This window comes from Peromyscus californicus, unplaced genomic scaffold (genome assembly GCF_007827085.1).
Source record: "Peromyscus californicus insignis strain IS unplaced genomic scaffold, ASM782708v3 Scaffold_10__1_contigs__length_136768540, whole genome shotgun sequence".
Lineage (NCBI taxonomy): Eukaryota > Metazoa > Chordata > Mammalia > Rodentia > Cricetidae > Peromyscus > Peromyscus californicus.
This window is the reverse complement of record NW_026294391.1, coordinates 30591895-30619716: the sequence shown is the minus strand read 5'-3', so window position 1 is coordinate 30619716 and position 27822 is coordinate 30591895. Positions and strand designations below refer to the sequence as shown.

The 27822-nt window shown below is 42.6% G+C and overlaps 1 protein-coding gene across 10 annotated transcripts in view; it reads left to right on the top strand.

The window, feature by feature from the left end:
• Positions 1–27822, top strand: part of Sh3kbp1 (SH3 domain containing kinase binding protein 1) — a 343879-nt gene that overhangs the window by 269773 nt on the left and 46284 nt on the right. For all 10 annotated transcript variants that reach the window (XM_052726292.1, XM_052726149.1, XM_052726364.1 and 7 more), the window contains 4 exons: positions 5405–5512; positions 17086–17137; positions 20164–20244; positions 22657–22816. In XM_052726292.1, coding sequence (XP_052582252.1) covers positions 5405–5512; positions 17086–17137; positions 20164–20244; positions 22657–22816 — 401 coding nt within the window. The remainder of the gene's footprint in view (positions 1–5404; positions 5513–17085; positions 17138–20163; positions 20245–22656; positions 22817–27822) is intronic.

Genomic DNA, 27822 nt, shown 5'->3' with positions numbered 1-27822 from the left:
TCTTCCTCAGGATTCCCTGAGCTCTGCCTAATGTTTGTTTGGCTGTGGGTCTCTGCATCTGCTCCCAGCATTTGCTGGAGGAAACCTCTCTGATAATGGTTGGACTAGGCTCCAGTCTGTGAGTACAGCAGAACATCATTAGGAATCATTTCATTGACTTTTTTTCTTTTTTTGCCAGTCATGTTAGGTTCTGTCCTACATCTCTGAGCTGCCCTGCCTCTGGTTCCTGGCCATCCAGGCAGTGTCATGGGCTCCCTCTCATGGTATGGGCCTCAAGTTGAACCAGTCATTGGTTGGCCACTCCCACAAGTTCTGTGCCACCATTACCCCAGCACATCTTGTAGGCAGGACAGATTGTAGGTCGTAGGTTTTGTGGCTGGGTTGATGTCCCAGTTCCACCACTTGTCTGGTTACAGAAAATGGCCAGTTCAGTCTCTTTATCACTATTACTAGGAGTCTCCATTAGGGTTACCCTTGTAGATTGCAGAGAGTTTTTACTGAACTACGTTTCAACATCCACCCCCAAGATGCTCCCCCAAACTCCAGTTTCTCTCCCAGTACTCTCTCCTTCCATATCCCTCCCACCTGATCTCTCCTGTTCCCATCCCTACCCACCCCTAGTCCACCTGCAAAATCTCTTCTATATCCCCTTCCCAGGGAGATATAAGTGTCCTTCCTTAAACCCTCCTTTGTTACCTAGTCTTTCTGGCTCTGTGGGTTGTATCATGATTATCCTTTACTTAACAACTAATAACCACTTATGAGTGAGTACATACCAGGTTTGTCTTTCTGGGTCTGGGTTACCTCAGTCAGGATGATTTTTTTTAGTTCCATCCATTTCCCTGCAAATTTCATGATTTTATTTATTTATTTATTTATTTGTTTGTTTGTTTATTTGTTTGTTTATTTATTTTACCACACAGTACTCCATTGTGTAAATGTGCCTCAGGTTTGGAAACAAATTACAGTATTTTGGCCACATTGCCTCTTTCCTCAATGGTCAGCTACTACCTTATAGTCCTAACTTCACTAGATTCTTTCATTAAGGACATATCCACTTTGACCCTGATGACATTCTGGACTTATAAGTCATTGACTACCCATCATCCCTCCATTCTATCCCTGTCACTACTAGGTATCACTTTGCCTTAGACCTCAGGGAGCTGCAGGGGATGCTGCAGGGGATGCTGACTGGCCTGTGCACTCAGCTCCAGTTCTTAGATGTTCTCTGCTGTGATCACAGTTTCCTGCTGTTGCCCCCACTTTCTTCACACACAGTGATCCAGCCATTAACCTTCTCATGGCCTCACTTCTCACCCTTTTCTTTTTCCAGGCTTCCCAGCTGGCCCTACTTATTTTTAAATCCAGCCAAAACCTCCAGGACAGTGCTTCCTTGATGTTTGGGTTCACTGTATCAGCTTCTCCCATGAGGCTCTGAGCTTGAGAGTTCCATGGGAACACGATGTTTTTGCTTATTCCTGAATCACTCTTCTGCCCTATGCATTTTAGGTCCTCGAATAAACAGAATTCTCTGCTATTTAATACTTCTGGAAGCGCAGTCCTTGAACTCACAGAGATCCCCTGCCTCTGCCTTCTGAGTGTTGAGATTAAAGGTGTGTGCACCACCACCGCCCAGTGAAAACTTAGTTCTTTTGTCTGCTTTATTGGAAAGGACTTATTTTCACTTATCACTTTGACGTCGGTTTTCTCCTGTTTCTCATAAATTAGCATCCTTGCTAGAGGAAAATGCTTTGGTTGTCTGTAAATCTCTAACTCACTCTGCAAATCTGACGCTGGGCCTAGTCTCTGTTATGTAGTAGCCTCCCTCCTTGGCACTTCCTAGTTCTCAGCCACCCTGGCAGTTCTCTTTTGTGTCTCTGCTTGTCTCCTCCATGGAGCTTATATTTACTCTTGTACTCATCAGAACAATAGACATACTGTGTCTGTCCTTTGCACTTTCCGGCTCTTGCTTTGTATTACATGATAATTATATGCTGGTGTTTTCCTTAAGGAGCAGAGTTTAGGTAACCCATTGAAGCCAGTTATTGCTGATAGAAGACATGATAAACATCTGGTCGTTATGCACTATTTTCTCCATGGAGAGATGCTTGAGTACTCAAGTGATGCTGAATAGGCTCTTGGCACATTGAAATCATTCTTACAAGAAATAAAATGGTTGTTGGGCTACTGTTTGATTAAAGTGAAGGTGAAAAATAGTTTTGCACCATTTAGAAAGTTTAAAAGAAGTGTAGCACTAAATAATATTTGCATGTCTTTGATGGATATAATTTGGTGTCAAGATGAGTCAAAATGAATGAGAAGGAAAGCCCAATCCTCACATAAGCAAACCCTTCTCACATATGAAGATTTTAGATGATTTGAAAAGCTGATAGTGATTCCTTCTTCTTTTCATAACAGACCACATGGTTAAGAACTATTATCTAAAAGGACACCATTAATATTGCCTGTGTGTTTTCTACATCCATCTCTAAGCTCCTAGGACATCAGTTCTCAACCTGTAGGTTACGACCCTTTGGGGGTTAAATGACCCTTTCACAGGGGTTTCCTAAGACCATTGGAAAACACATATATTTACATTATAATTCATAGCAGCAGCAAAATTACAGTTATGATGTATGAATGAAAATAATTTTATGGTTGGGGGTCACCACAACATGAGGAACTGTATTGAAGGGTTGCAACATTAAGAAGGTTGAGAATCATTGTCCTAAGGAGTAGGTACCATGAGACTGCGTGTTTAATGTTTAGTACTTACAGAACTTCAAGGTACTTTTGCACTTACAGATAGATATTTGTTGAATATGGTGAAGTGTGAATTAACATGGGTGAGTGTTAGAGAAAAGAAGGTATTCATCATACTTGCCTGCCTAAAGGTACATTTTGTGTCAGAGTTTTGAAGCTAAAAAGGATACATGAGGATACATGCACAAGGAGAGGATGGGGGGGTGTGTTCCAGGAATATTGTTGGACACAGACTCTTGTAGATTGAAAGACTTAATTTCTAAGGATTGATTCATGGTAAAGAAATTCCACCCCCTTGCATCTTTTGTAAGTTTTTCTAATGCCATTGATGACATTTATAACAACCTCAAAAGCCATCAAGTTATGCCACTACCATCCCTTCTTTGGGGTCGATGCTAGATTGTTAGAAGGTGATGTAACAAGGGGCAGAACCATACTGTTTACCTGGGATTATTGTAATTTTCCAGAAGTTCAACATTCTCTCTTGTTGGAAGTAGTTTGAACCCTTGTTTTTCCCTGGGTTAATCTGAACTTGGTGCTTCTGGTATATGTGTTTTTGTGTGTATGTGTGTGTTGGTTAGGTCTAGACTTTTCAGTTTGTAACTAAAGACTGATCTCAAAAATCTACATTTTCTTCTAAAGGGCAAGTTTTCCCTTGTCACCAGTACCACAGAGGGAGGGGAAGATGATGATTTCCCCTGCAGTGTGGTTAGACCACATTGCCTACATAATGTAAATATTGGACTGCAAGAGATTACAGATCTTAAAAGTCTTCATCAGGATGCATATCTATCATGTAGGGGATTGTGCAAAGGGCTGAAGGGACATAAAGGTGAAAAAATACGATGTGTAGCTCACCTTGCTGGAATGTCTAATCTAGCAAGGCACAAGCAAACCACAAATCCATGGCCCTCTGGATCGACATCTGGTGCTTGAACCCTCCTGTCTTCGTCGCTGTCCCTGTTGTAGAGGATGATGGGGTCTCTCCACAGCTCCCAGAGCATGATCGCCTTTCTTGACCATCATCTTACTTTGATTATAATTTTAAATGTCTGTGTTGCCAGAACGTTCTGGAAAACCTTCACTCGTTTGGGTTTCAGCTAGACATTTGCAGTTTTATTTTAACTCAATGGTATCACACTTTCTTGACAATGGTGTGTATACTGTACATGTACTGGAAAGGAATAGAGGAGCTTTTCCATAGATCGAGTCTTGGTTTAGATCATAGAAGTGGTACTGGACTCAGAGGACCTAGAGGAGTTTAATTCCAATGATCTGAAAAGAGGAGAAGCTGAGGGTGGTTCTGAGGCCTGAGGTTGAGTGCCTGAGGATCTCAGAGTAGAAGTCTGGAAAAGGTGAAGCGCTTGCAAGTCTTGCTCAATGCTCTCTACACAGCCACTGGCTCAATGTACAGCATAAAACAGCTTTTCAAGAAGCATTCGATGGGTGTGTAGAATAGAAATTAATCAAAGAGATCGAAATGAATGAATAGGTTATGGTGACTAGGTCATGGAAACAACTGTGTCCTGTTGATATCAAAAGAAGATGAAGGAGACCTATATGTTAATGAGCTCAAGTAAAATGTTATTTTTTTTCTTTTTCTTGAGCTGACTGTCACAAAGCCCTTTTTAACTTTGACAAACATTGTGGCACTCTATCAAGAAGGATATTTGTGCATGTGATATTTTCTAAGACACCTTTGCAAATAACAAAATACTGTTGTTTCAGTAAATTAAAATGAAAAATTCATATCCTCTCATCCTTAAGGAAATAAAAAGGCAACTTTAAGCTGGACATGGTGACTTACACACACCTGAAATTCTATCACTCATGAGTTGGAGGCAGGAGGATCAATAGTTCAAGGCCAGTCTGATACAGGAGATACAGTCTCAAAAACAAAAAACAAAAAACAAACAAACAAAAAAAAACCTAAACAAAATGAAGCTAAAACGAACAAAAAGAACTAGATTCTGGGTGTCTTAGTTATAGTTTCTATTACTGTGAACAGACACCATGACCACCACAACTATTACAAAGGAGAACATTTAATTAGGACTGGCTTACTGTTTCAGAGATTTAGTTCATTATTATCATGGCGGGGAGCATGGTGATATGCAGGCAGACATGGTACTGGAGAAGTAGCTGAGAGTTCTTACATCTTGACACACAGGCAACAGGAAGTGGTCTGAGACTCTGAGTATGGCTTGAGTATATATGAGACCTCAAAACCTGCCCCATAGTGACCACACTTCCTCCAACAAGACCACACACCTACTCCAACAAGGCCACACCTCCTAATTAGTACCACTCCCTTTGGGGGCCATTTTCTTTCAAACAACCACACCAGCCAACTGAAATCCCAACTGGGTTTTGAATCCTAGTGGGTAGCATTTAATATCCCTTCTGACTTTGAACTCCATGCTAAATTAGTAAATTGTCACGTTTATAGCCCCCTGAAGGAATGGATTCCTTGGGTTGGGCATGTAGCTGAAAGGTAGAGCATTTGCCTAGTACATATAGGTCCCTGTGTTCCATCCCCAGCACCACAAAGGGAATAAAAGGGAAAGAGCTTCTATTCCCTCTTATCAGGGTACCACACCTTTCTGCCTCCCTTTCTTACTTTCCATTCTGCTGTTTCTAGGACTGCATCGATGTAGGCTGGTGGGAAGGAGAGCTCAATGGCAGACGAGGAGTGTTCCCTGATAACTTTGTGAAGTTACTTCCACCGGACTTCGACAAGGAAGGGAATGTAAGTCTCCCTGGCTTTGATTTTGGTGTCTCCCATTCTGTCAGAATTGTGGCTTCCATGATGGGACTTGGGAGGTGGAGATCTTTGGATATCAAACAAAAGAGCACTGACACGTGAATGTTTAATGGACTTGAGTTCTGAGCCCCTGGCTGCCATAAGACAAGCCCATTATTCAGTCCATTTACCAGCTTGTAAAAGTTATCCAAGGTTTAATGTATATAAAGTACTTAATGCAGTACCTGACACATTGGAATTCCCAGGAAAACTGTGAGAACCCTGGGTACTGCATATGATAAGTGGACACCTCATGTTTTGCATAGCATAGTCCTTGGGGTGCTCAAGTAGCCAGTATTGAAAGTTGCTGAAAATCACATTTGGAGACTAAGAATGGAGGGCACAGATGGCTAATTGTATGCTATAGTTGCATATCTGTATACATATACTTAAATGCATATTTATACATGTCTCCTCCGGGCTGTCACTTTCTTTGTAGGAACTGGTTTGATGATGATGCTGTTTAGATGACCCATTCTGTTTGCCTCACTCCTTTTGTATTGTTTCTCTGCTAAAGATGTAACAAAAATGGTGAAAACTGGAAGTTCTTTACAGTATAAGGGTTTAGCTGTTTGATCTCATTTATCCATCCTGTTCTGTGCCTCGCAGTCCTTTACTGAGGCATTTGCCTGACTTCTGCCAACCTTTTCTGACCTCGGGCCTCTTTGAGCCCAGGGAGGGTTCTGCTCTTAGACCAGGCTAAACCTGACTGTATTATTTACTTTTCTAGTTGTTGTAACAAAGTATTTGACAAATGCAACTTATGAAAGAAAGGGTTTATTTTGGCCCCCAGTTGGAGATTACAGTCCATCATAGTGGAGAAATCATGGCAATAGAAGATTGAGGCAGCTGGTCAAATTATACCAAGTCAGGAACCAGAGGGAAACTCCCTAATAGACTTGGCTAGAGTTTTGTCTCCTAAGTTATTCTAGATCTTGTCAAGTTGACAATATTAACCATCACAGTGACTTGGTTACATCACCAGAGTTGATATATAGGAAGGATAGCTACAGTGCTGGTAGGTTGTCAAACCACTATTTAATGGTACGTAAGGGTTTAGATAAATATGTGTATTTGTTTTAAAAGCTAGTCTGTGTCTAGCATCTCTAATAAACTCCCAGGTGATGTTGACACTGCTGGTCCACTGATCACACTTTGAGCATCAAGGTTCCAAAAAACCTGAGGAAGCAGAATTTATATTTTTCAGAGCTCTGGTTCTAAAACCAAGAAAGAATAACAGGTATAGAACATAACACATCCCCAACACAAGCATTCCAAGAATGCAAGCTATTAAAGTGTATTGAAAGTATGGTCTTGGACTGCAAACTCATTTGATGATCTAAGGGCATAATCTTGGGAGATTGTGTGTCTAGTAGTGGGTAAATTGTTCTGTATATTAACCATTCTGGCTGTTGTGATTACTATCTACAAGGGTGGGGAAAAAACTAGCCACAAGTATGAAGTAATGCTAAACTACTAACTCTGGTTCTTTTTGTTTCAGCTGACCAAATCAACCCAGTTATCTTGATATCTTGGTTAATTTTCCTGGGAATACAAATGAGGCTAAGAATTTTGATGAATAGCCATTAAAAAGATACCCAGTTATATGTAAAATACGTTTATAGAGATAACCAAGCAAAGAATCACACAACCTTCATGTTATTTCTCATATTTTTCCTGAATCTGTTGCCTGACAATTATGTTTGAGTTTTCAGTCATTCTCTTAGTATTTTTGGAAAGTTTTCCCTGGGCTGGTCATCATGGTAGATAAATAGAAATGAAGCGTACAGTTTCTGTCCTCGTTGACTGAGAGTTGAGCAGTAAGCCTGGAATTCAGGGCTTTCAGAAGGATCCTCCATGTGGCTGGGCCTGAGTGAGTGGAGACCGGGCCCATCCACATGGCTTGTGGCATACTTCTTCACTGGTCTTTGTGAGTCTGGAAACGCCTTTGTTGCCATTCTCCTCTTTTGGCCATTCTGCTAGGTATTGTTGTCTTATTGGTTCTGACTGAGGCAGTATAATTTGCTTTTAAAAAGAAAGCTGGCAGGACTGGAGAGATGGCCCAGTGGTTAAGAACACTGACTGCTCTTCCAGAGGACCTAGGTTCAATTCCCAGCATCCACATGGCAGCTCACAAACTGTCTATAGTTCCAGTTCCAGGGGACCAGACACCCATGGCAAAACACCAATGCACATAAAATAAATAAATTAAAAAAAAGAAAGCTGGAAGATCAAATTGCAGATATTTGCCATGTAATATGTTATGTTCTGAAGTAGCCACAGATTCTACATCTATGGCTGAGCAAAAACCATGGACTGAAAATAGTTTTTAAAAATTTATCTGTGCTGAACATAGAAATACTTAAAAGTTGTCCCCTAACAATACAGTGACAGCTACTTACAAGTCATCTAAAGGTGATTTTATGGTAAACAGAAGGAGGAACTTAGGTTATGTGCAAGCAGTATACCATTATATAAGGCATTTGGTCATAGTATCAGTGGATTTTGATGTCCATAGGGGATCATGTAACCAATAAATTATAGATTCCAAGAGGTTACTGTGTATTTACATCATGTAAAGACTAAATCTAGCTAATCAGTATATGCCTTCCTTCATATAGTTGTCATTTTATGGTGACGGGAACATGATTTTGAAGCTTAAGGTTAACACTAGATCATTTTTCTGATGAATGGGCAAAACCCACAGTTGCCTCTGTTGTGGTCCTCTGCCTTTAAATTCCTGGTCTTATTTTTGCTGTGACCATGAATTCATTCATGCAAGACTGACTCTACAGTGTACTGTTCTAGAAGCTCTTTGTTACATAAGGCATTAAGGGAAGTACTTCCACAGGAAAATGAAATTGTTAGTACTGAGCAAACATAGTGTGGCTTACTTGTTGGAACATGCATATTTGTGGAGCCCCATGGACATCTCTGCAAACCCAGACAAACAGACATCATCTCTTTTTTAAACTTTATCCTTATGAAGTAGAAAACTCAATTTTAGGGAAACAGTAGTCATACCTGTCAGATAAAGTCATGCCTAGCTGAAAAGTGATTGTCTAATGTGACATTGAAGTTTTTGAAATTTCAAAGTAGAGCATCCCCCTTTATTCCACTGGCCTATAAAAAACAGCAGGCCAGCTTCACATCCATTGCTATGCCAACCTTTATTGCTGTACCTAGAATACTGGTGAGTTGGTGACAATGCAGTGGAGCCAGGAGCTGCCATTTTCTGAGTTGACAGTATAAAGATGATTAGAATCATTAACATGAAAACGCTGTGTGGGTGATGGTGTCTGAAACATTCTGCCAGTTTCAGCAGATGTCATCTTGTCTTGCTAGTGATTGGGGTTGCAGTCATTCACCCAGAAAAGAGGACAGTCTGCAATGATCAGAATAGACAGAAGCAAATGACATTTCTCCCACAGCAGGCTTCTTGACTCAGCAGGCATCACCTGGGCATGCTGGTAAGACTGGCATACTTTCTGCCAGGATGTGGACTCAAGAGAGTCACCATCAGGCCTTTTGCAATTCCTGGTGGACTTTCTTCCTGAGAATGCTCAGCAGATTCTCTTTCCAGTATGACAAGCACTCTGTGGCTTTTCCTCAAGGTATTCCAGGAGAGAGTGCTCATTGATCTCGTGGTGCATATTTTAAAGCAATTATGTAAGCTATTTATGAGAGAACCTAGATTCAGTCGCTGTTTATTTTGAGCCTTGACAGTACAATTGAGCATCAGAATGGAAAGATGAAATATTCTGAGAGCTCTAATGAAGCAAGGTGCATATGCTGTCATTGTTAGTGAAGTGTAACAGGGAACGAGGACTAATTTTGAGACTAGCAGGAACAGCAACTTTATGTCAATAGAAAGAGACAATGATTAGAATAAGTCTTTGGAAAGAGAGTGCTTTGGAAGGGTAATGTTTTAGGAATGTCTCAGGCTGTGGACCTTGGAAGAGAAGCAGGCCGATCACCAGAAGCTACATGGCCATGCTCGTGCATGTCTGCTGAATGGGCTCTTTAGAGTTGGTGTTGTGTCCCAAATGGACACCTCTAAGGCTCCCTTGGGGGTTCTTAGTGAATACACCACAGTGCAACATTTGCCTCTCAGTCACAGGGACTCAGAAACCTGCCCTGAAGATGTCTGTCTCTGCCACTGTGATTCAGCCTCACCTTTCCTACTCCCAGACTTACACAAGCACCAGGCTGCCAGCTTCCTAATTGCCACAGGAACTGAGAGATGTCAGCCAGTTTTGAAGAGAAGGGTCTGCCTGCCCTGGACATTTGCCCCCACCCCTGTGGGTCTAATTTCTTAGGACCCAGGTTACCTAAAATATCCATATTTATCTGGGAAGGCAAAGAGCCCATATGAGAAGAGTTAGCTCTTAGGAAAAAGCCTGGCAGGTATGGCTTGAGGCCCTCCTCACACACGGACGGAGAAGGTTTGCCAAGGGAGCCATATGCTGAGTTCAGCTGAACCCAGACAATCATTGCAGGAGGATTGTACTGTTGGCTTCAGCAGCTCTGTTTTTTTCCCCATATTCACCACTGACCAGGACCTGGGATTACAGTTCAGTTGGCAGAGTGCTTGCCAAGAATGCCGAGTCCTAGGTTTGACCCCTAATACTGCATAGTCTGGGTGTGGTGCTGCACACCTCTTGTCTTAGTTAGGGCTTCTATTGCTGTGAAGAGACACCATGACCACAGCAACATTTAATTGAGCAAAGTGTTTAATTGAGGTGGAGTCTCATAGTTCAGAGGTTTCTTCCATTATCATCAGGGCAGGGAGCATGGTGGCATGTAGGCAGACATGATGCTGGCTACATCTTGATCAGAAGGCAACAGGAAGTGGATTGTCTCACTGGGTGGTATCTTGAGCATAGGAAGCCTCAAAGCCCACCCCAACAGTGACACACTTCCTTCAACAAGGCCACACCTACTCCAACAAAGCCACACCTTCTAATAGTGCCACTCCCTATAGCTTATGGGGCCAATTACATTCAAACTACCACACCTGTAATCCCAGCACTCAGGAGGAAGAGGCAGGAGGACCAGAAGTTCATCTGTGGCTCTATATTGAATTTGAACTCGGTCTAGGATACATGAGACCCTGTCTCAAAAAAAAAAAAATAAAGTCAGGCATCCTTCACATGCCTAACTCCATCTCTGAGGGGGACAGAGTCAAGAGAGTCTCCAGATTTTGCTGGCTTCTAACCTATCCAAGGAGACATGAGACTCCACCTCACAGGAATAGGTGGAGAGTTGTAGCAGCAGGCACCCAATGCCCTCTTCTGACCTCTGTGTAAGTGTACAGGTGTGTATGTGTGTATGCACTCACACATGGGGGTGGGAGAGACTGTTAATGAATGAATAGTTCTTTTAAAGTAACTGCTGACCACTGACCAGATCCTTCCTATTTTTACCACTCTCCAGACACATTGTGGTATGACCACCTGATTTCCCCACTCCTCAGTTAGAACGCTGTGCCTATCCATTCTCATAAATTTGTTCTAGATCAGGCAATTTTGCAGATACCAACTATTATCCAAAAGGAGTTCTAGTGATGCTTAATCCACCACACATGAGTTTTACAGCATCAGTTCTCACTACTTTCTCTTTTCCAAGTTCTTAGACAACCCAGTTTATAAATTTGTTCTTAGCCAGTATTTTTTTTTTCATTCTTAGGCATGTCCATTAGCCCTCAGATATTTCCTATAATTTTTTCTAAGTTCTAAATGTGGCCAGTAAATTACAAAAGAAATAAACATATGCCTCCAAATAAGCAGTTTGGGGAAGAGAATCTACTTAGAATATATCTAGTTTGTATATTTGGTTTTTCTGGGTGGTCTCATACACAGGGATTGGGCTTGTCAAGCTGTTTCTGTCACCCAAGTTTGGCCTCTTGATAATGGCCTCAATGGGTTTTTCCCAGGCCACCCAGATGGTGTCACCTCTTCCTTCCCTGGCAGTACTGTGCTTACAGCCTGTGCTCTCCCAGTTGAACATCTCATTTGTCATATCCTTATCTGTAGGGCTGATTTTCCACTGCCCACTTGGAACGTCTTTGAGCTGACACCCCAGGCTCCTCCATCAGGACTATAGCATACACGGTATAAAACCGGCGAATAGGCTCTCTTTGTCCTTTGGTCTTATGGTGTCAAATGTACCTGCTTTGTCTTCTGCCCTTCCCCTCCTATTGATTGATCCCTCCTGTACTAGTATAAAAGAAAAGGAGGACTAGAGGGAGGGATGTATGCAGCTGGGCTTCTGTCACATTCCACCTCCCAGAAAAAGGGATGCTCAGGTCCTTGCACTGGACATGGGATCTGGCCATATAATTAAGCTGTCACTTGCAGAGTGGGCTGGATGGAATGAAGTTGAGACAGCCTATTGGGAGGAAGCTCCATGCCAGAGCCTAGATGACCACCTAGTAGACCATCCATTTCGATTGATCCAGCCATAAGGGAGACTACAGATGCATACCATGAGACTAGAGACGGAGGTAGGAAACCAACAAGAGACTCTTCCCAAGAGCAAGTTAGGTAAGGGTTGCCTGGGATCTCCTGTGCAGGTGACAAGGCAGGAAGTTGTTTGGACTCTGGAAGGTACAGAGGAGCAGGTACAGGCATCATCAGTCAGATCTTTGCCTCAGCTTCATGCTTTCAAAGTGAGTCCTCCAGATGTGGTGGTAGTGATGGCAGGGTAGAACCTCCCATGTTCCTCTAGAACTGCAATGGGTGTCCTGGTCTGGAAAAGTCCATTTGTGTCCGCTCCAGTCTCTGAGTTTAGCTTTATGTATGGAGGTGTTTTCCAAGGTCCAAATTTACTAAAAATCAAGCTAAGATTTGCTTACCTATTCCCCTAACCAAGTCCTGCCACTTCATTAGGATCCAAATAGGACTTCGCCCTGTCCAAATTCATGTTGGAGCTTGGTAGCCTGTGTAACAGTGTTGAGAGGGGTAGGATATTTAAGGAGTACTGAGGGAGGGACTGGGAATATAGCTCAGTGGTAGAGTGCTAGCTTAGCATGTGTAAAGTGCCAAGTTCAATTCCCACCACCCAAAACCAAACAAAAAAGAGAGAGGTCATGGGCTACCGCCTTCACAAATTGATTAATATATTCTTGGAGAGACCTGGTTAATTGTCATGGGATTGACTTCGTTTTTAAAAGTAGGTTGCAATCCTGGCGCCACACTTTGCTTCCTCTTGTGCATGTGCTGTTTCCACCTGTACTTGTACCCATCCCACTTTCTGCCGGGAGCCGAAGTAGTACAAAACCCTCCTTATAAGCCAATCAGAAGCTAACACCACATCCTCTGACTTCCAAAATGAACCCAAATAAACCTATTTTCTTTATTAATTACTCAGACTTGGGTGTTCTATTACAGCAACCTCAAACAGGCTAAGCCATTTCCTTATATGTAGTCAATCATCAGGGTCTACCCTCAGATTATTCTTAACAAAGCATATCTCAGGGGTTTGAGGGGCTGCAAACTGGTTCATAAAGCAAAGCCACAGATTACAGTTCCTGCCAGTCAAAGCAATTGAGCCAGATGACAAGTTCCTTGGGTTGGAACAGGCAAGACTTGCAGTTCCTTACTATGGGACATTCAGATCTGTTTCTTTCCTGGTACTGTAATGGTAATAATCAAATATAGCTGCTTTGTCCTTTGAAGGGTGGCAAGTTGTTTCCATTTGAGCCAGCAACTCCATTTGCAGGCAGAGGTAAACATACACATGCTTGGATATGTGTGACCTAAATACAGGAGAGTCTCGCCTTCTGCTTTAGACTCTACTAGAAATCAGGAAATCCTGGCTCACGGGGTTTTGTTGTTGTTACTGGCATTTTCTTTTTGGCTTTTTGAAAAATAAGTTCTCAGTGTCTGGACAGTGAGTGATAAGGCTTCTAGGCCCCCTTTGCTACCAGCTGGTTGCCACAGTCCCTCCGAGCTTCTTCTCCATTGCAGCAGAGACTTACATATCCAACATCCTCTGTATTATTTTCAGTTCTAACCTAGAAATGGAGTAGCCTAAAGCCACCCGAGTCTAGAGTTGGGGTGTTGTACTTTCATCATGGAGGGAGGGATAAAAGAATAAATGGGGACGGCTGACTAAAAATATAAGACTTCAAATCCTTGCCTAAGTTGAAGGAGGTCACTGTCCATGCACCTGCAGGAGCTAGTTAGTATTGTGCAGCTGTTAAACTCCACAGAGGAAGCCTGGACCTACTGCTGAACCCAATGGGTTCCCAGTCCCATTTCCTTTATCCAGCCCCAACTGAACATTTTGAGGAAAACCAGCTCTGTGTCTGCTCATCTCTATTTCTTTGAGTTTCATCAACACCTATGTTTCTTATTTTTTTATTATTATCATATTTGCTGCTCTGCCTTTTCAGTTCTCATCACCATTCTGCTGTATTACAATTGAAAAGTAAGCCCATGTGCAGTACTTCAGTATTGGGGAGGTGTTCTAGAACTCTATGGGTCTTGAAAGAGAGCAAGGCAGGGTATATGGGAGTGTTTGTAGGAAGGAAAGGGAAGGGGGAATGATGTAATTATAATCTGTTAGACAGCAAAACCAGAGAAAGTGGTCAGTCCAAAAGGAGATGGGGGCAGGGTATAAACTCCCTCTGCTGGCCAGTGCCTATCCAGTGTGCTACATACAGGACAGATAGCTCATAGCTCACAAAACTATCCCTTCCTTTTAAATGTGTGTCCTTGTAATTGCCTCTGCAGTGGCCAGGAGTCTCATCATAAATGCTACTTCTGCCTCCTGCCATTGCCACACTCACAGGCGTACTTGCTGGGACCACTTTTCACACAGTCTGTTACTGCAGTATTTCCCATCCTCTCTCTCATCCTCTCCCCTCTCCTTTCATCCTTCCACCCACTTATTTTTGCCACATCACAATTCATGTATCTGCTACATGCTAACTCTTATACAACATTAAGGTTTTTGTTTTGTTTTTTACATTGCCCAGTAATCAGAAAATATGATGGCTTATAATTGTCTCCCCCCTGCCATGTAGTTTGAGGCAAGGTCTCTGGGGTAACAGCTTCCACTAGGGATGCTTATGTGCGATTGTTTATAGAATATTTTAAACTAGGGACAGAGAGATGGCTCAGCCAGTAAAGGTGCTTGCTGCAAGCCTGACAACCTGAGTTGGATCCCCAGGACCCACACAGAGGAAGAAGAGAACCAACTCCCACAAAGCTGTCCTCTGATCTTTACACACATGCCGTGACACATGTGTGCAAGCTCACACGCATTGCCGTATACACAACATAAATAAAAATGTGTTTTAAAAAAGTAAAAGAGTATTTCAAACCAGCAAGGAGTGAGAAAGACATCCAAGAGTAGGCGTTGTTGGGACTTGGCTGGGAAGAATTAGGCCATAGGGTGTTGGCGGTTTCATGAATAAGCAGTAACTCTGATCCTGAGGTAAAGGAAGGTTAAATGGCAAGGTTTCAGCAACGACTTCATTAGATAAACACACATCTGTTCCCAGTCTAGTTTATACCAAGACAGAGAAGGAAGGAAAAGGACAGTGAATCAAGCGCTGGAAAAAGCTGACAAAGGGAATAGAATATTGGGAGACCCTGAGCCCCAAACACACCCCCTCACTGAAGGAAGCAGGCCCTCAGAGCAGCTTGCCTTTTCATAATAAAGGTTATTTGTCTGTACTTACACATACAGGACAGGGAAGCATCAAGCAGGGCACACACATGGGCCTGTACACACATGATCCTGCTAGTCAGAGATCACCACTTGAGCCATACTTCTTTCCAGTCTTCCCACTTTGCTGCATCACAGCATAGCTGAGCTCATACTGTAGCTGCAATCTGAGGACCATTTCCTCCTCTCAGCTGACCGTCATACAGTTGCCGGCACTTTGATGGATTCCATGTGTGCGCTATTATGCCTGCCTGATAGTCTGCCTTGTGCCTGTTCTCCAGCACTGGGCCTTCCCAGTAGTTAAGAGTGTGCTATGGGTCAAACAGCCCTGGGCTTTACTCCAAGTCCCCTCTACCCCCATTTAATAGCTTGGTGACCTTGGAAAATGACTTTCTCTCAATTATTTCAACAGCAGCATGGGCATATTGATATCACTTCCTCATAGAGTTGCTACATGAGTTACCCAAGTCAAAGATTACTAACTCTTCTTGCAAAACCACCTCCTCCCAAGAGGAAGGTAATATTAATGGCCATTTACCAATGAGAAAGAAGAGCTAGGTGAGGTTGCTTGCCCTTGTCCTTGGCTAATCATAGAGGATTGTACTGATCTTCAGACTTCAGAACCTTTCTCTTACCTACCATGCTATAGCCTTTATTCAGAGTAATTTGTTAGAATTACCAGCTAATGAAGAAACAGGCTGAAAAGTTACTGAATCCAGAGCCAGCATGCTATGATGCCCCCCCCGCAAGTTTCTTGTGTGTCTACTATTCTCTGGATTTTATTTGAAACAAATTCTTTCTATACCCCAGTGCTGTGTCAGGGAAACAGAAATCAGAGTAGAGGCTGGGCATCTGCCTTTCATGGCCCCTGTGGTAATGTCACACTAGTCCATTTTTGGAAACCAGAAGATACTCTGTGTAGTTTTCTTAGAACCACAAATGTATGGTGCCTGAGAGGGTAAGAAGTATCAACAGTGATGTGATGCATGCACTCCAACCTTCTCCATCCCCATCCTTCCTTAGTGCTATCATACTAGATGGTTCTCCCCTTACCCTTAGCATCACTGTACAAGATGGTGCTGGCTGTGTTCTCTGACCACTGAAATGTTTGGCCAGTTCAGCTTTGGTTGTCTCCCTCCTACAGTCAAACTTGGGTGGCAAGGAAAAGCCCACAAACTCTGAAACCAGTTCAGGGATGAATGCTATTGATTGCACTGCTACTTCCATCACCTATACAGTAACAATGTGTAATAGTAAGAGAAATAGTGGGCCGATTAAAAAAAAACACCACATCCATGATAGTTTATCCCATGTTGTAGGGCATAACTACTTTGTGGGGGAATCCCATAAATGACCTTCTAGCCTCAGCATAGAAAGAGGCCAAAAGTGGAGAACTTCAGTATACTCTGGATTTGCATTTAGTTGATGGTCCCACACACATTCTGTCAGATCTGATCTTGAGTCTCCATGGTGACTCTTATTGAACTGCTTGGTTATTCAGCCGATTAAATCTTAATTGCGAATGTGGTTTCAGGGTAGGGGCACCATTGTGCTTGCTGGTGTCGGGCCATTTTTGCTGAGCTGAGTTTTTCCAGAAGGCGGTTGTAAATTTAGAAAGGGGGAAATGGCATTTCATTTGTTGGTCTGAGTTTTGTTTTGCCGACTGAATTTACTTCAGTGTTTATTTAGAGGTGCCAAAAGAAAGCTGGTATCCCCAGAGAGAGAACTGCTCAATTTTTTTGGAGTAGTTCTCTAAATTGTCCACACTGCACATAGAAAACAATGTCTGCGATATTACAGCTTGCCAATAGTCTCATGCATAATTTTGATTGATTTTTCAGAGACCCAAGAAACCACCACCTCCATCTGCTCCTGTCATCAAACAAGGAGCAGGTAATGTACCTTTCAAGTCCCTCATACAAAATGTTCGTCTTTCTTCTGCACAAATTCCAATTTTCTTTGTTAAGAGTTCAAGATTCCTGGATCCAGAGATGGCTAGTTTGGGGGTTGTGATTTGGTCTTAGCAGGCAGGTTTGAAATGAGTTGCTGTCTTTCCTAGACGCAAACAAACAAAAGAACCCACATCACTACAACATGTCTCTGCTACAGTGCAGAAATGGGGGTTCCCGTGGAGAATGGCCAGAAAGTACTTAAAAATGAACTGGGTCTGTTGGTTTTCAGCAATCTGTTTTTGAGGAGCAAAGACCTGGTTATTGTCCTTAATGAGGGTCAGCTTAGGGAAGATGGCTTCCCGTGGAATTGCGTCATTGTATATGTGCAGTCGCTGGCTTTTCACTGTCTGTCCTATGTGGTTAGCCAAAATTGGCACTTACTTCACTTCCCCCAACAAGAAGATGTTTTTCTAGCCATAGATACTTTTCCTCTCAGTTCTTTTCTAGGCTTGAAAAAATTCCAGTTCACTCATTCTATGTAGTTTAGATATTAAGGTTGAATCATATAGGAAGAAGTGATGTCATTAGACATTCAATAACTCACTGCACAGTGGCTTCTCATACATAAAGATGATGATTCATGCTTCCCAATGGAACTCTTCTTTATAACAGTCACAGTTAATTGTGGAGAGAAATTCCTTTGTGAGTGACTATTTAAGTGGTTTATTTTTTTTTCCAAACAAATTGAAGAGGGAAAGGGACAAGAGAGGATATAAATATAATCAAAATACATGGCATACATGTATGAAAGTGTCACAATGAAGCCCATTATATTGTGCAGTGAATATATGCTAATATATGTGTTTACATACATACTAATTTTAACAAGAAACAACTTAAATAAAATTAAGGCTGTTTTTAAATTATTTTTTAAAAATCTACTATTATGATAGATCCATAGCACATAATATATGGATAGGTGTAAATTTCCAGATTTGATTTTTTTCATACATTTATTAAGAAATGTTCTGTTTTGTAAAGACAGAGCCTCTCACTCTAGCCCTGGATGGCCTAAAACTCACTATGAAGTCCATCCAGGCTGACTTCCAACTAAGAAGTGAATTTTATAAAAAGTTTTTTTTTTTGAGGGTACCACCAATTTGGAGAAAAGAATCTATTTAAGATTAAATTTCTTTCCAATTTATTTGGGTCTAATTGAGAAATGCAGATATTGACCCCTGGAATTGGGTGTTAATTATATCTCCTATTCCACCCCAATCCCCACTAACATTGAACAGTTTCATTTTGCCACCTAGTGGTTCTGACTATATAAATATTCCTTTGTGCTAAGATCAAAACAGACTAGTTGTGCACTTTTCTCTGAAGACCCTTTTCCCTAGAGGCATTAGCAATCAGTTGGAGCCCAGGGCATTGAACTGAGCAGTTTGGGGCTTGGACAGCCTACAATAGAGTAAGTAGGACCAAGTTCTTGGAGATAGCAGAATTGTCATTAGAAATCAGGCCGTGTGGTAGCATGGTAGACAAATTCCTTTTGAAATCATTTTACCAACATTTGTGATGAATTTCTGCTAGGTAAGGCACAGCAGCATTTCATTTTGTTGCTCTTTTATCCTGAAGTAGCTTGAGAATTGCTTTGTAATGAGGAAATGCATAGATGTTCATATTTCCATCATCATCAACTTTCTTTTACCAAAAAGAACCCAGATATGTAAATGAAATGAATCAGAAACAGTGTTTAATGTACAGTGAGTCATTAAAGGGAGTCACATGAAGTATATGTTCAGTGGAATGTTATTTTTTAACCTCTTGAGGCCTCATAATTCAATACCTAACACCCATCCATGGGACCAGCCAGGCAGAGTGTCAGGTACTCCTCCAAGTCCATCAGAAGAGTACTATCAAATGTTTTGTGCTTTAGCTAGTTCCCAGCACTCTTACATACCTGGAGCCAATAGCACTGATGAGGACGTCAGGTGAGGAAACAGTGGCAGACCACAAGAGTAGAGAAGAAATGTGTATTGGGAAACGTGTACTACTTGAAGAATTCACACACAGAGAAAGGATTCAGGGAAAGCCACTTATAATATATCTGCATATTCCTCAAAATTATGTTCTAGATCCTATTACTGTATGACAAACAACTCCAAATTCAGTGGTATAAAATAGCACTCTATAGAGCCATAGATTCTGTGGGCAAAGAATGTGAACAGAGCATGACCAAAATGGTTAGTTTCTATTCCATCTGGCCTTGGACAGTGGCTGGGAAAGCTGAACTAGTTGAGGCTGGAATATCCACCTGAAAGATGGTTGCTTCACTCACATGTGTTGCTCCCTATGTCAGGAGTGCCTGAGAGACTGAGCTTAGCTGGGGCTGCAGGCCAGAGTGTATATGCCTGGCTTCTCCAGGATAGTTGACCTCCGTACATAGATGCACAATAGTCCAACAAATAAAGTGTAAGCTAAATGGTCTCATATAGCTTAGCCTTGGAAATAGCATGGAATTACTTCAACTACTGGTCAAAGCATTCACAAGGATGTCCCATTGTATACAAGGGAAGATAGACCTCACCTTATTAATGCAAGATCTATCAAACAATTCTAGGCCATATTTTTAGTCTATTACAAGATGGAGTCTAGATCCTTGTGAAACCTGTTCTTATTATGACTCCTTATTTATGTGTTTTAATGAGTAAATTATTTCTACATATTCTGCATGCCTACTCTATTATATCTGTTGGCTTTTAATGTGCAAGGAAACAAGGTTTAAATATTTAGAAAAGATTTAAAGGTACATACCATCACATGTGGCTATGCAAGCCAATTTCATGACATAAGCTAGAAATGAGTTCTGCTATGTTTCTGAACAATTAATATCTGCATACCACTAGCACCCATCTCAGGGACAAAAATCTATTGCCTTTGCTATACTTGATAAATATTTAAATGCAGATGTGTCAACTAAATAGAGAAAACATTTTCTTATTGCAATTAGCTTTTCCCTCCTAGGTACCACAGAGAGAAAACACGAAATTAAAAAGATACCTCCTGAAAGACCAGAAACACTTCCAAACAGAACAGAGGAGAAAGGTATGAGATCAACTCTTCATTAGCATGTCTTGAACAGTAAGCGATGAAGCTGTCTGTCACGGCACTAGTTCCGATAACCCACACAATTTGCTTTTTCTTTGGAATATGGTGATTACTGGTTTGTTTGGATGGCTTCCAGATATATCATTTTGAAGGAAATATGAGAGGGTAATGTGGCCCTTTATAGGGACAGAGTTTCTCTTCACATCAAAACGAATCAGCCCAGGGTTCTTCCATGATGTGTCTGCCATTGCCACCTTGCCTGTACCCCAAACTTGGTGGTTTGTGAGTTCATCAAGGGCCCTGCACATACCTGATGCTCTCCATCTATTCCCTCCACTTTTCTCGATGTCTTGGGAGGAGGGGTCATGCACCATTGACAGGTAGGTGGTCTTGGCTTGCTGAAATTCCCAGCCAGAGAGATGAAAGTTCTTCTCTTTGGTCACTGCTGGGCCCTTGACTCTGGCTAATAGCATTACAGACACATGTTCCTGTTCAAGAATATTGGAGGGGAGGAGGGTGGCATGGTCATACTGGGAAAAGCAACTCAGTTTCCGAGTCTCCAGAGAAAGGTCCGAAATTCCATTGGCAGAGAAGTTTCTTAAAACTTCACACAGTCAGATTACAAATGTGTTTGCTTCCCATCATTTGGGGTGTCTTTCCCAAAGAAATTCGCATGCCATGGAAGGGCTCCTTTTACTAGGTCCCCAAGTTTTGATTGATCACACATTTTTATGGGAAAGTACTATGTTATTATGAACAGGAAGCCAAGCAAATTCCATTTTAAAAAGCAGTTATTTTGAAGTCACAAGAGAAATGCTGTATTAATGAATATAATTATCTGGAGGTGCTCCTTGGTGGCCTCATGAAATTTTATTGTGGAATTTATTATTTCACATCAGCTTGCTGAAAGTTTTGCCAACATTACAAGCTATTAAGGATCTATGCCTCTTTCTTTCTTGGTAATCAGGTAAAATTTGAGTCATTAGAATCTCATTGTGAAGGCCAAGTCTGTGTTAGAGATCAATGGGAAAAAAATTGCTATTCAGAGTATGTCCTATCAACAGCTCTCGGCTAAAAGCATGTGTTGTGAAATAACTAAACACTACCGCCACCCTCATGGAAGACCCTACTATCTGCATCCTAGCCAGGCTCTGTGATGAAGATACTTCCCTCTTTGCCCCATGCTGGCTAACTTAGAGATGGATGTGTGAGCAGCCGTTCTCCTTGGCTGACCATATAGCCACACAGCCCTCCCTCTCCCTCTCACAGAGTCCTTATCCTATGCCACAGTGAGTCAAGGAGGCAGAAGTCCTAAGCGAGAAGCAATAGGGCCTTCAAGGAACCAGCATCTTAGTCTTAGTGTCCCTGTGACATCACCAGAATCCATACCCTGTCATCCTGCAACTTACTGCATTCCTGTCCTTATTCTGTTCCTGTTGCACAGCCAGGGAGTTAGCCCTCCTTAACATTTTAGCTTAGCCCCATCTTGTCTGGCCCTAGTGTGCTAGAAAGTGAGCTCTTATCATTGCTGGTTGGGTGTGTTCTCCTTTAGAAATACAGTGAGGATAAGCCCAGGGATGCCTGCACAGTACCTGAGGAGGAGGCACCTAAAGTTGTTTCATATCTGTGCTTGCCAATGAAGCACCAGTGTTCTGAGGACTTGCATACAAGTAAATATAGGAGTTTTACCTGTGCTTCAATGGACCACACACATGCAAGTTCCGTCTTTTTTAGTAAGATTATGGGTTAATGCTTTTCACATCATGCACAAGGATACAGAAGGCAAGGCTAGTTGGGAATGGGAAAATTGAAGCTGTCATTGAACACCACCCAATTTGACTACCAGATCTGGATTTGAGCTCATCTTACTAGCCCCTTGACTCTGAAAGTGGGACCCAAAATCTGAGAAGTCCCCCTTTGTCTTCCAGTTCAAAATATGTACAAAGATCCCTGAACAAGCTATTCCCTGAATAGTTTCCTCCCTTATTGGCAGATGATCTCAGAGGTTAATCAGGTCCATTCTTTCCCTACACCCAGCAGCAGGTCATGTGGGCCATATGGGAAAACCCATCAACTATCTATGGAGCATCAGTTGTATGCCAGCCCTGTCTGTATAAGCGCTTAGGGAGATGTTTGAGCCAGGCTTTGAAAGGTAAATAGGAGCTTGTTCAGGGTCAGTGGCTGAAGGACCAGCATTAGCAAGAGCACAGAAAGAAGGGGACAGGGACTTCTGGCTCTTTCTAAGTTGACTATGAGTAAGTTGTGCTCTTTGCTAACATCTTTGCTTTCAGAAATGTTATTGATGTGGTTTTTTTGTTAAAGCAGGGAATAAGCAATCTGCATCTAAATGTTGCCACTGACATGAATTCTGTTTTCTTCATGCTTGTTTCATTGAACAATGACTTAAAGAAAGACCAGAGAGAGAGCCAAAACTGGATTTACAGAAGCCCTCTGTTCCTGCTATCCCACCTAAAAAGCCTCGGCCACCTAAGACCAATTCTCTGAACAGACCTGGTGCATTGCCCCCAAGAAGACCTGAGCGACCAGTGGGCCCACTGACGCACACCAGGTACTGTCATGCTCTCACCAAGGCGGGTAGACATGGGATAAACACAGGGAACGGGGAAAAAAATGGGAATCAAGCTCTGTCTAAAGATTCCAGACACTTCTTGCCAGTGAGGATATGGTTGCAGGGTGTTGGGGAATGCAGTTTGGGTTTCAGGATCAGTAGATGAGAACTGGCTACATATCATGTAGACCCTGCTCATACCCAGGGCATTTTCCTGGGATTTGTTAGGACAGGCCAACTGCCTTGCAGACTAGAGATGCAGGTAGTATACTCTCCTTCATCCCCTAGATGACTGGCCTTTGCACACCTCACTTAAAGCTATGTCTCCTAACCCTCTGCCTATTCTTTGGTCCTTCGAGCTATGCCCTAGGCTCTCTCTACTCTTGACTACACAGCTTTGTGTGGAATGCATGATAGATCTTCCTAGGGTATGTGTCTCTGAGCTCTAAGACCCTCAAAGACATGCCTGGAAACATGGTGATTTCTTCACTGGCAAGTGTGTCATGTCAGTGGCTGTCCAAGACATGTGTTAGTAATATGAAATCAGAGTTGGTACTGTGCATTCCAGAATTACATAGACAAGAACCTGTTGAATTCTCTCTGCTAGTTCTTACCTAGAACTTTCTACTATTGCATACACGTTTAATACAAGTTGGTGTGATACATCAGAGCAGGTCAGTGGCCTTGAGATCCTCATCTGTCTCTGCCAACACTCTGAAGTCTGTTCTTATAAGCTGTTTGCATGGTAAGCATTGTATGCGGCTTCTGAGTTCCTGTGTTGAAAGCAGGCAGTCCTTCAGGCTTGAATTTTAGTCCACCTCCAAGGCTGCTTTGTGAGGTGCTGTCTTTCTAACCTACCTCTCATCATCTGTAAATTGAGGGTGATACTGAAATTCACTGATGTTATTCAGATATGTTTATATGCCTATAAAGTAACAGCATTTTCCTTGTCAACTATTAAACTGTGTAAACTGCAGTAAGACAATAGTGTTTACTTAAATTTAAAGAAATTGTGGTAGAGCCCACATAACATGCAATTTATCATCTTAACTATTTTAAGTGCATGGTTTGAATTAAGTATATTCACATCATTGTGCAATCATTTCTAGAACTTTTCCCCTCTTGTAAAACTGTACCTCTAGTCCCATTAAGCAGCAACTCACCATTGCCCACTCCCTGTAGCCCTAGAAGCCATTATTCTGCTTCCTGTCTCAATGACTTTGACCTTTAGGTACCTCGTATAAGTAGAATCAAAGTGCATGGCTGTTTTCACTTTGCACGATGTCCTTCCTCAGTGATTATCTACATTGTCACCTGGCCCATTTACTTACAATAACAAGAGCAACAAATGTCCTCCCCAACACTGACCAAACACAGAGTTACTTCATGTCCTAGATGGCTGAGAGATATCAGAAAGCAGCCAACAGTGTTGGGTGCTGACATATCTGTGTCTGGGAGGCTGTCTGCCCAGCCGAGCACAGGGCTCCGGGCATTTCTGGAGCATGTGAGTTAACATTCTGTAGGTGTTGTACCAAGGTTCAATTGAACCACTGCCTCTGTGAAATGGTCTTTGTGAGAATGAATTGGATCATAACCTCCAGTGTGCTGCTCAGGTCCCTATGTGTCATACCCTTTTCTTCTGATAGATACTAAAGAGCTCTTTGCACATGATGAGGCCACTTAGAAGCCCCAATAACTTGAGCAACAGCCACATCAGTGGTGTGCTCATCCCAGAAGCTAACACACCAGAAGGAAAAGGTTATATAAACAGACGTGCTTCTGAAGAGAATATGAGCTATCCAAACAGAGAGAAGATGTAGGGCAGAAAAGATCGCCCATCACTTTATAGCTGGCAAGAGGGCAGCCAAGGCCACATGCCGCCAAATCCTGATGGTCTTCAGGGACTCCACACATTTCAATAAACTCAATAGCATGTTCTAACATATTCCTGATACTTTTTATAATGATCTAATCAAAAGAGAAGTGGTATTCTCACTACCTGCTTGTCTTTGATAGCTACCCTTGACCCTGTGGTTATGGGGTAGATGCAGATTTGCAAGCTAGAGAAACCTTGTCATTCCAGCTGAGCTTGCAGGCCCAAGAGGTCACATTCACCTCCTGCCTCTGCCTAGCTCTTCTCAGCCTCCAGTTCTCAAATCTACTTGTGATTTAAGAGGGCAGGCTACCAATAAGGATGTATATAAGAGCTATCTGTGTATATAAAGTAGTGGGAAGCATAAATTCTTAACATTGCTGTGCCACCTGAATAGCCTGTGAGAAGATGGAGATTCTCTAACCCCTACTCACCCTGTGGCTGCCAAGCCCCCAAGGCTTTGCACTACTGTGCAAAGGGGTAAGGAGATAGAGGGAAAGCTCCAGGTTCTGGCTTAACCCATTGAAAGGGGGGCACTGACTTCCCTGACTCGGTGGTTCTCAGACTTCAGCAGACTCCAGAATCACATAAACAACACACATTGGTGAGACCCATCCCATGGTTCTGACTCAGTAGACCTATAATAGACTTGGGAATTTTCATTTTGTTTTGGGGGTTTGTTTTATTTTTGTTTTGCTTTTTGAGACAGAGTCTCATAGCCCAGGCTGTCCTTAAACATGCTTTGGGTTCAAGGATGATGTTGAACTTCTAATCATCCTGCCTACATCTTCCTAGTGCTGGGATCCCAGGCATGTGCCGCCATGCTTGGCTTATGTGGTGCTAGGAATTGAACCCAGAGCTTTGTGAATACTAGGCAATTAAACTACCAACTAAACCATATCCCTAATCTCCTGGAATTTGTATTTCTAATAGTTCCCAGGTGCTGCTACTGATGATGATGGTGGAGTCTACACCCCAGAACCACTGGTTTAAGTTCTTCCAAGTTGATGTTGGTGCTTTCCCATCCTCTTCTGACCACCTCTCATGCACCTGCTGATACAGCTTGATCTCTGTGCCAATCAGCATGTCCTCCTCTGGAAGCACTCCCATATCTCTCACTATTGCTCTCTTCTCCAAATGCCTGACACCTCATGTTTAACGTGATGCTGGGGCCGACACTGTGCCACCCACCCCCGGACTCCTTTATAGGATTTAAAGCAGATCAAGAGCGCGTGTTTTGTCATTGCCACATGCCTTACAGTGTTGAGCATATGGTAGTGGCTCATTTAACAAACACTTGTTGAATGTCATAGTTCCTTAAGTAGGGGTGCCAGTGCTTATATTTCATTCCATTTGCCTCTTCTGTGTGCCTTCCCAGCCTCTATACAAGCTCTTCAGCATGTGTTCCTTACATTCAGAGTAGCTTAGTATGCCATAGATTTTAAGAGGCAAAAAAAGCTAAAGATCAAAGAAAATCTCACTACCCCTCAGTACCTGATGCACATTATACTTCTTGCTAAGCAATTATATTAGAAAAGTGTGGCATATCGTGGTTTTCAAAGTTGTTTCATTCTGCCAAATTATTTGTGGTAGGAGTATGCCAACTGTATGCAAGCAGCCCTGTACCAGTGTCTCTCTGCAGAAAGGGCACCGTGTGCTGCATGAAACAAATCTCTGCCAAGGTTTACCTGACCAGATGGCCGCCAGGCTAACAGATGATTAAGCAAAAGGACACACAGTCCTCCTTTGGCAGGTCTTGCTGGAGAAGGAGGCATTCTAGCTTCAGTTGCTGTGTCCGGGCTGGAACTCTTCAGCAGCCAGCAAGCTGCCATCATGGAGCACTTGCAGAAGAGGTCTCCTTCTCTTTTTAACAGGAATAAGTATCTCCGAGGAAAGGGCTCTCTGTGGAGGAAGAGCATAGTCTGTGTTTACGTGCACATACTCGACAAAAAGCATATCAAGGGCCCACTGTGTGCCAGGCACTGTTGTGGATCTTAGGGAGGGTGGAGCTCGAGTGTTCCTGTCTAGTTCTCAGGAGTTCTATTCAGGGACATCAGAAGGATGCCAGAAGGGCACCAGCAAAGAAGTTTGTGTCCAGTCTAAACAAGTCGAAGCACACTGTAAGGATGTGACAGTGACCAGTGCCCTCCTCAGGTGTTGATATTCCTCAGCACTGGTAAGAATGGTCCTCTAGCTGGATGGTGGTGGCAAACGCCTTTAATCCCAGCACTCGGGACGCAGAGGCAGGAGGATCTTTGTGAGTTCAAGGCCAGCCTGGTCTACAGAGCGAGATCCAGGAAAGGCGCAAAGCTACACAGAGAAACCCTGTCTTAAAAACCAAAAAAAAAAAAATGGTCCTCTAATTTCTATAAAGTGCATATGTAATGTTAATATGAAAAACTACTTCAAAAACCGCCATCAGGGTTAATTTTAAAATGATGCATGCCAAAGGCAGTAGTGGCTCACATGTCATCCTAGCATGGGAAGTGGAGGTGGGAGCATCACAAGTTTCAGGCCAGTCGGGACTATGCAGTGAGACCCTAAAGTAAAGGGGGGAGTTGCAAAGAAACAGAAAAATGGAATGATGATTGGAAATTTCCCTAGGCCACAAGTGTCTCCTCAGTTATAGTCTGGACCTTGGGGATCCCTCAGTTCTTATTTCATGGTACATTAAGCTGACTCTGCCCACCCTGTGCAACCTACCCTCTAACAAAGGTGCTGGTGATCCAATGACCATTCTGTCTACCCTGTTCTGATACTTGAACATAAGTAGATCTCAGTTAACACACACATCTCTCTCTCTCTCTCTCTCTCTCTCTCTCTCTCTCTCTCTCTCTCTCTCTCCCTCCCTCCCTCCCTCCCTCCCTCCCCCCCGTGTGTGTGTGTGTGTGTGTGTGTGTGTGTGTGTGTGTGTGTGTGTGTGTGTGTGTGTGTGTGTTATGTGGGGTTATAGGTTTAATAGTTTCTATTACCAATTTAATAAAAATAGATTCGGAAGTGTCTAAGAGAAGAGAGCCCGAGACTCTGTAGACAGCCCACAAGGAAAATAAAAAAGAAACTAAGGACATGATGGAGAAAAGCAGGTTGACACAGGCCCTAGAAATTGCCTTGAGTAAAAGACAGAAAACCAGAA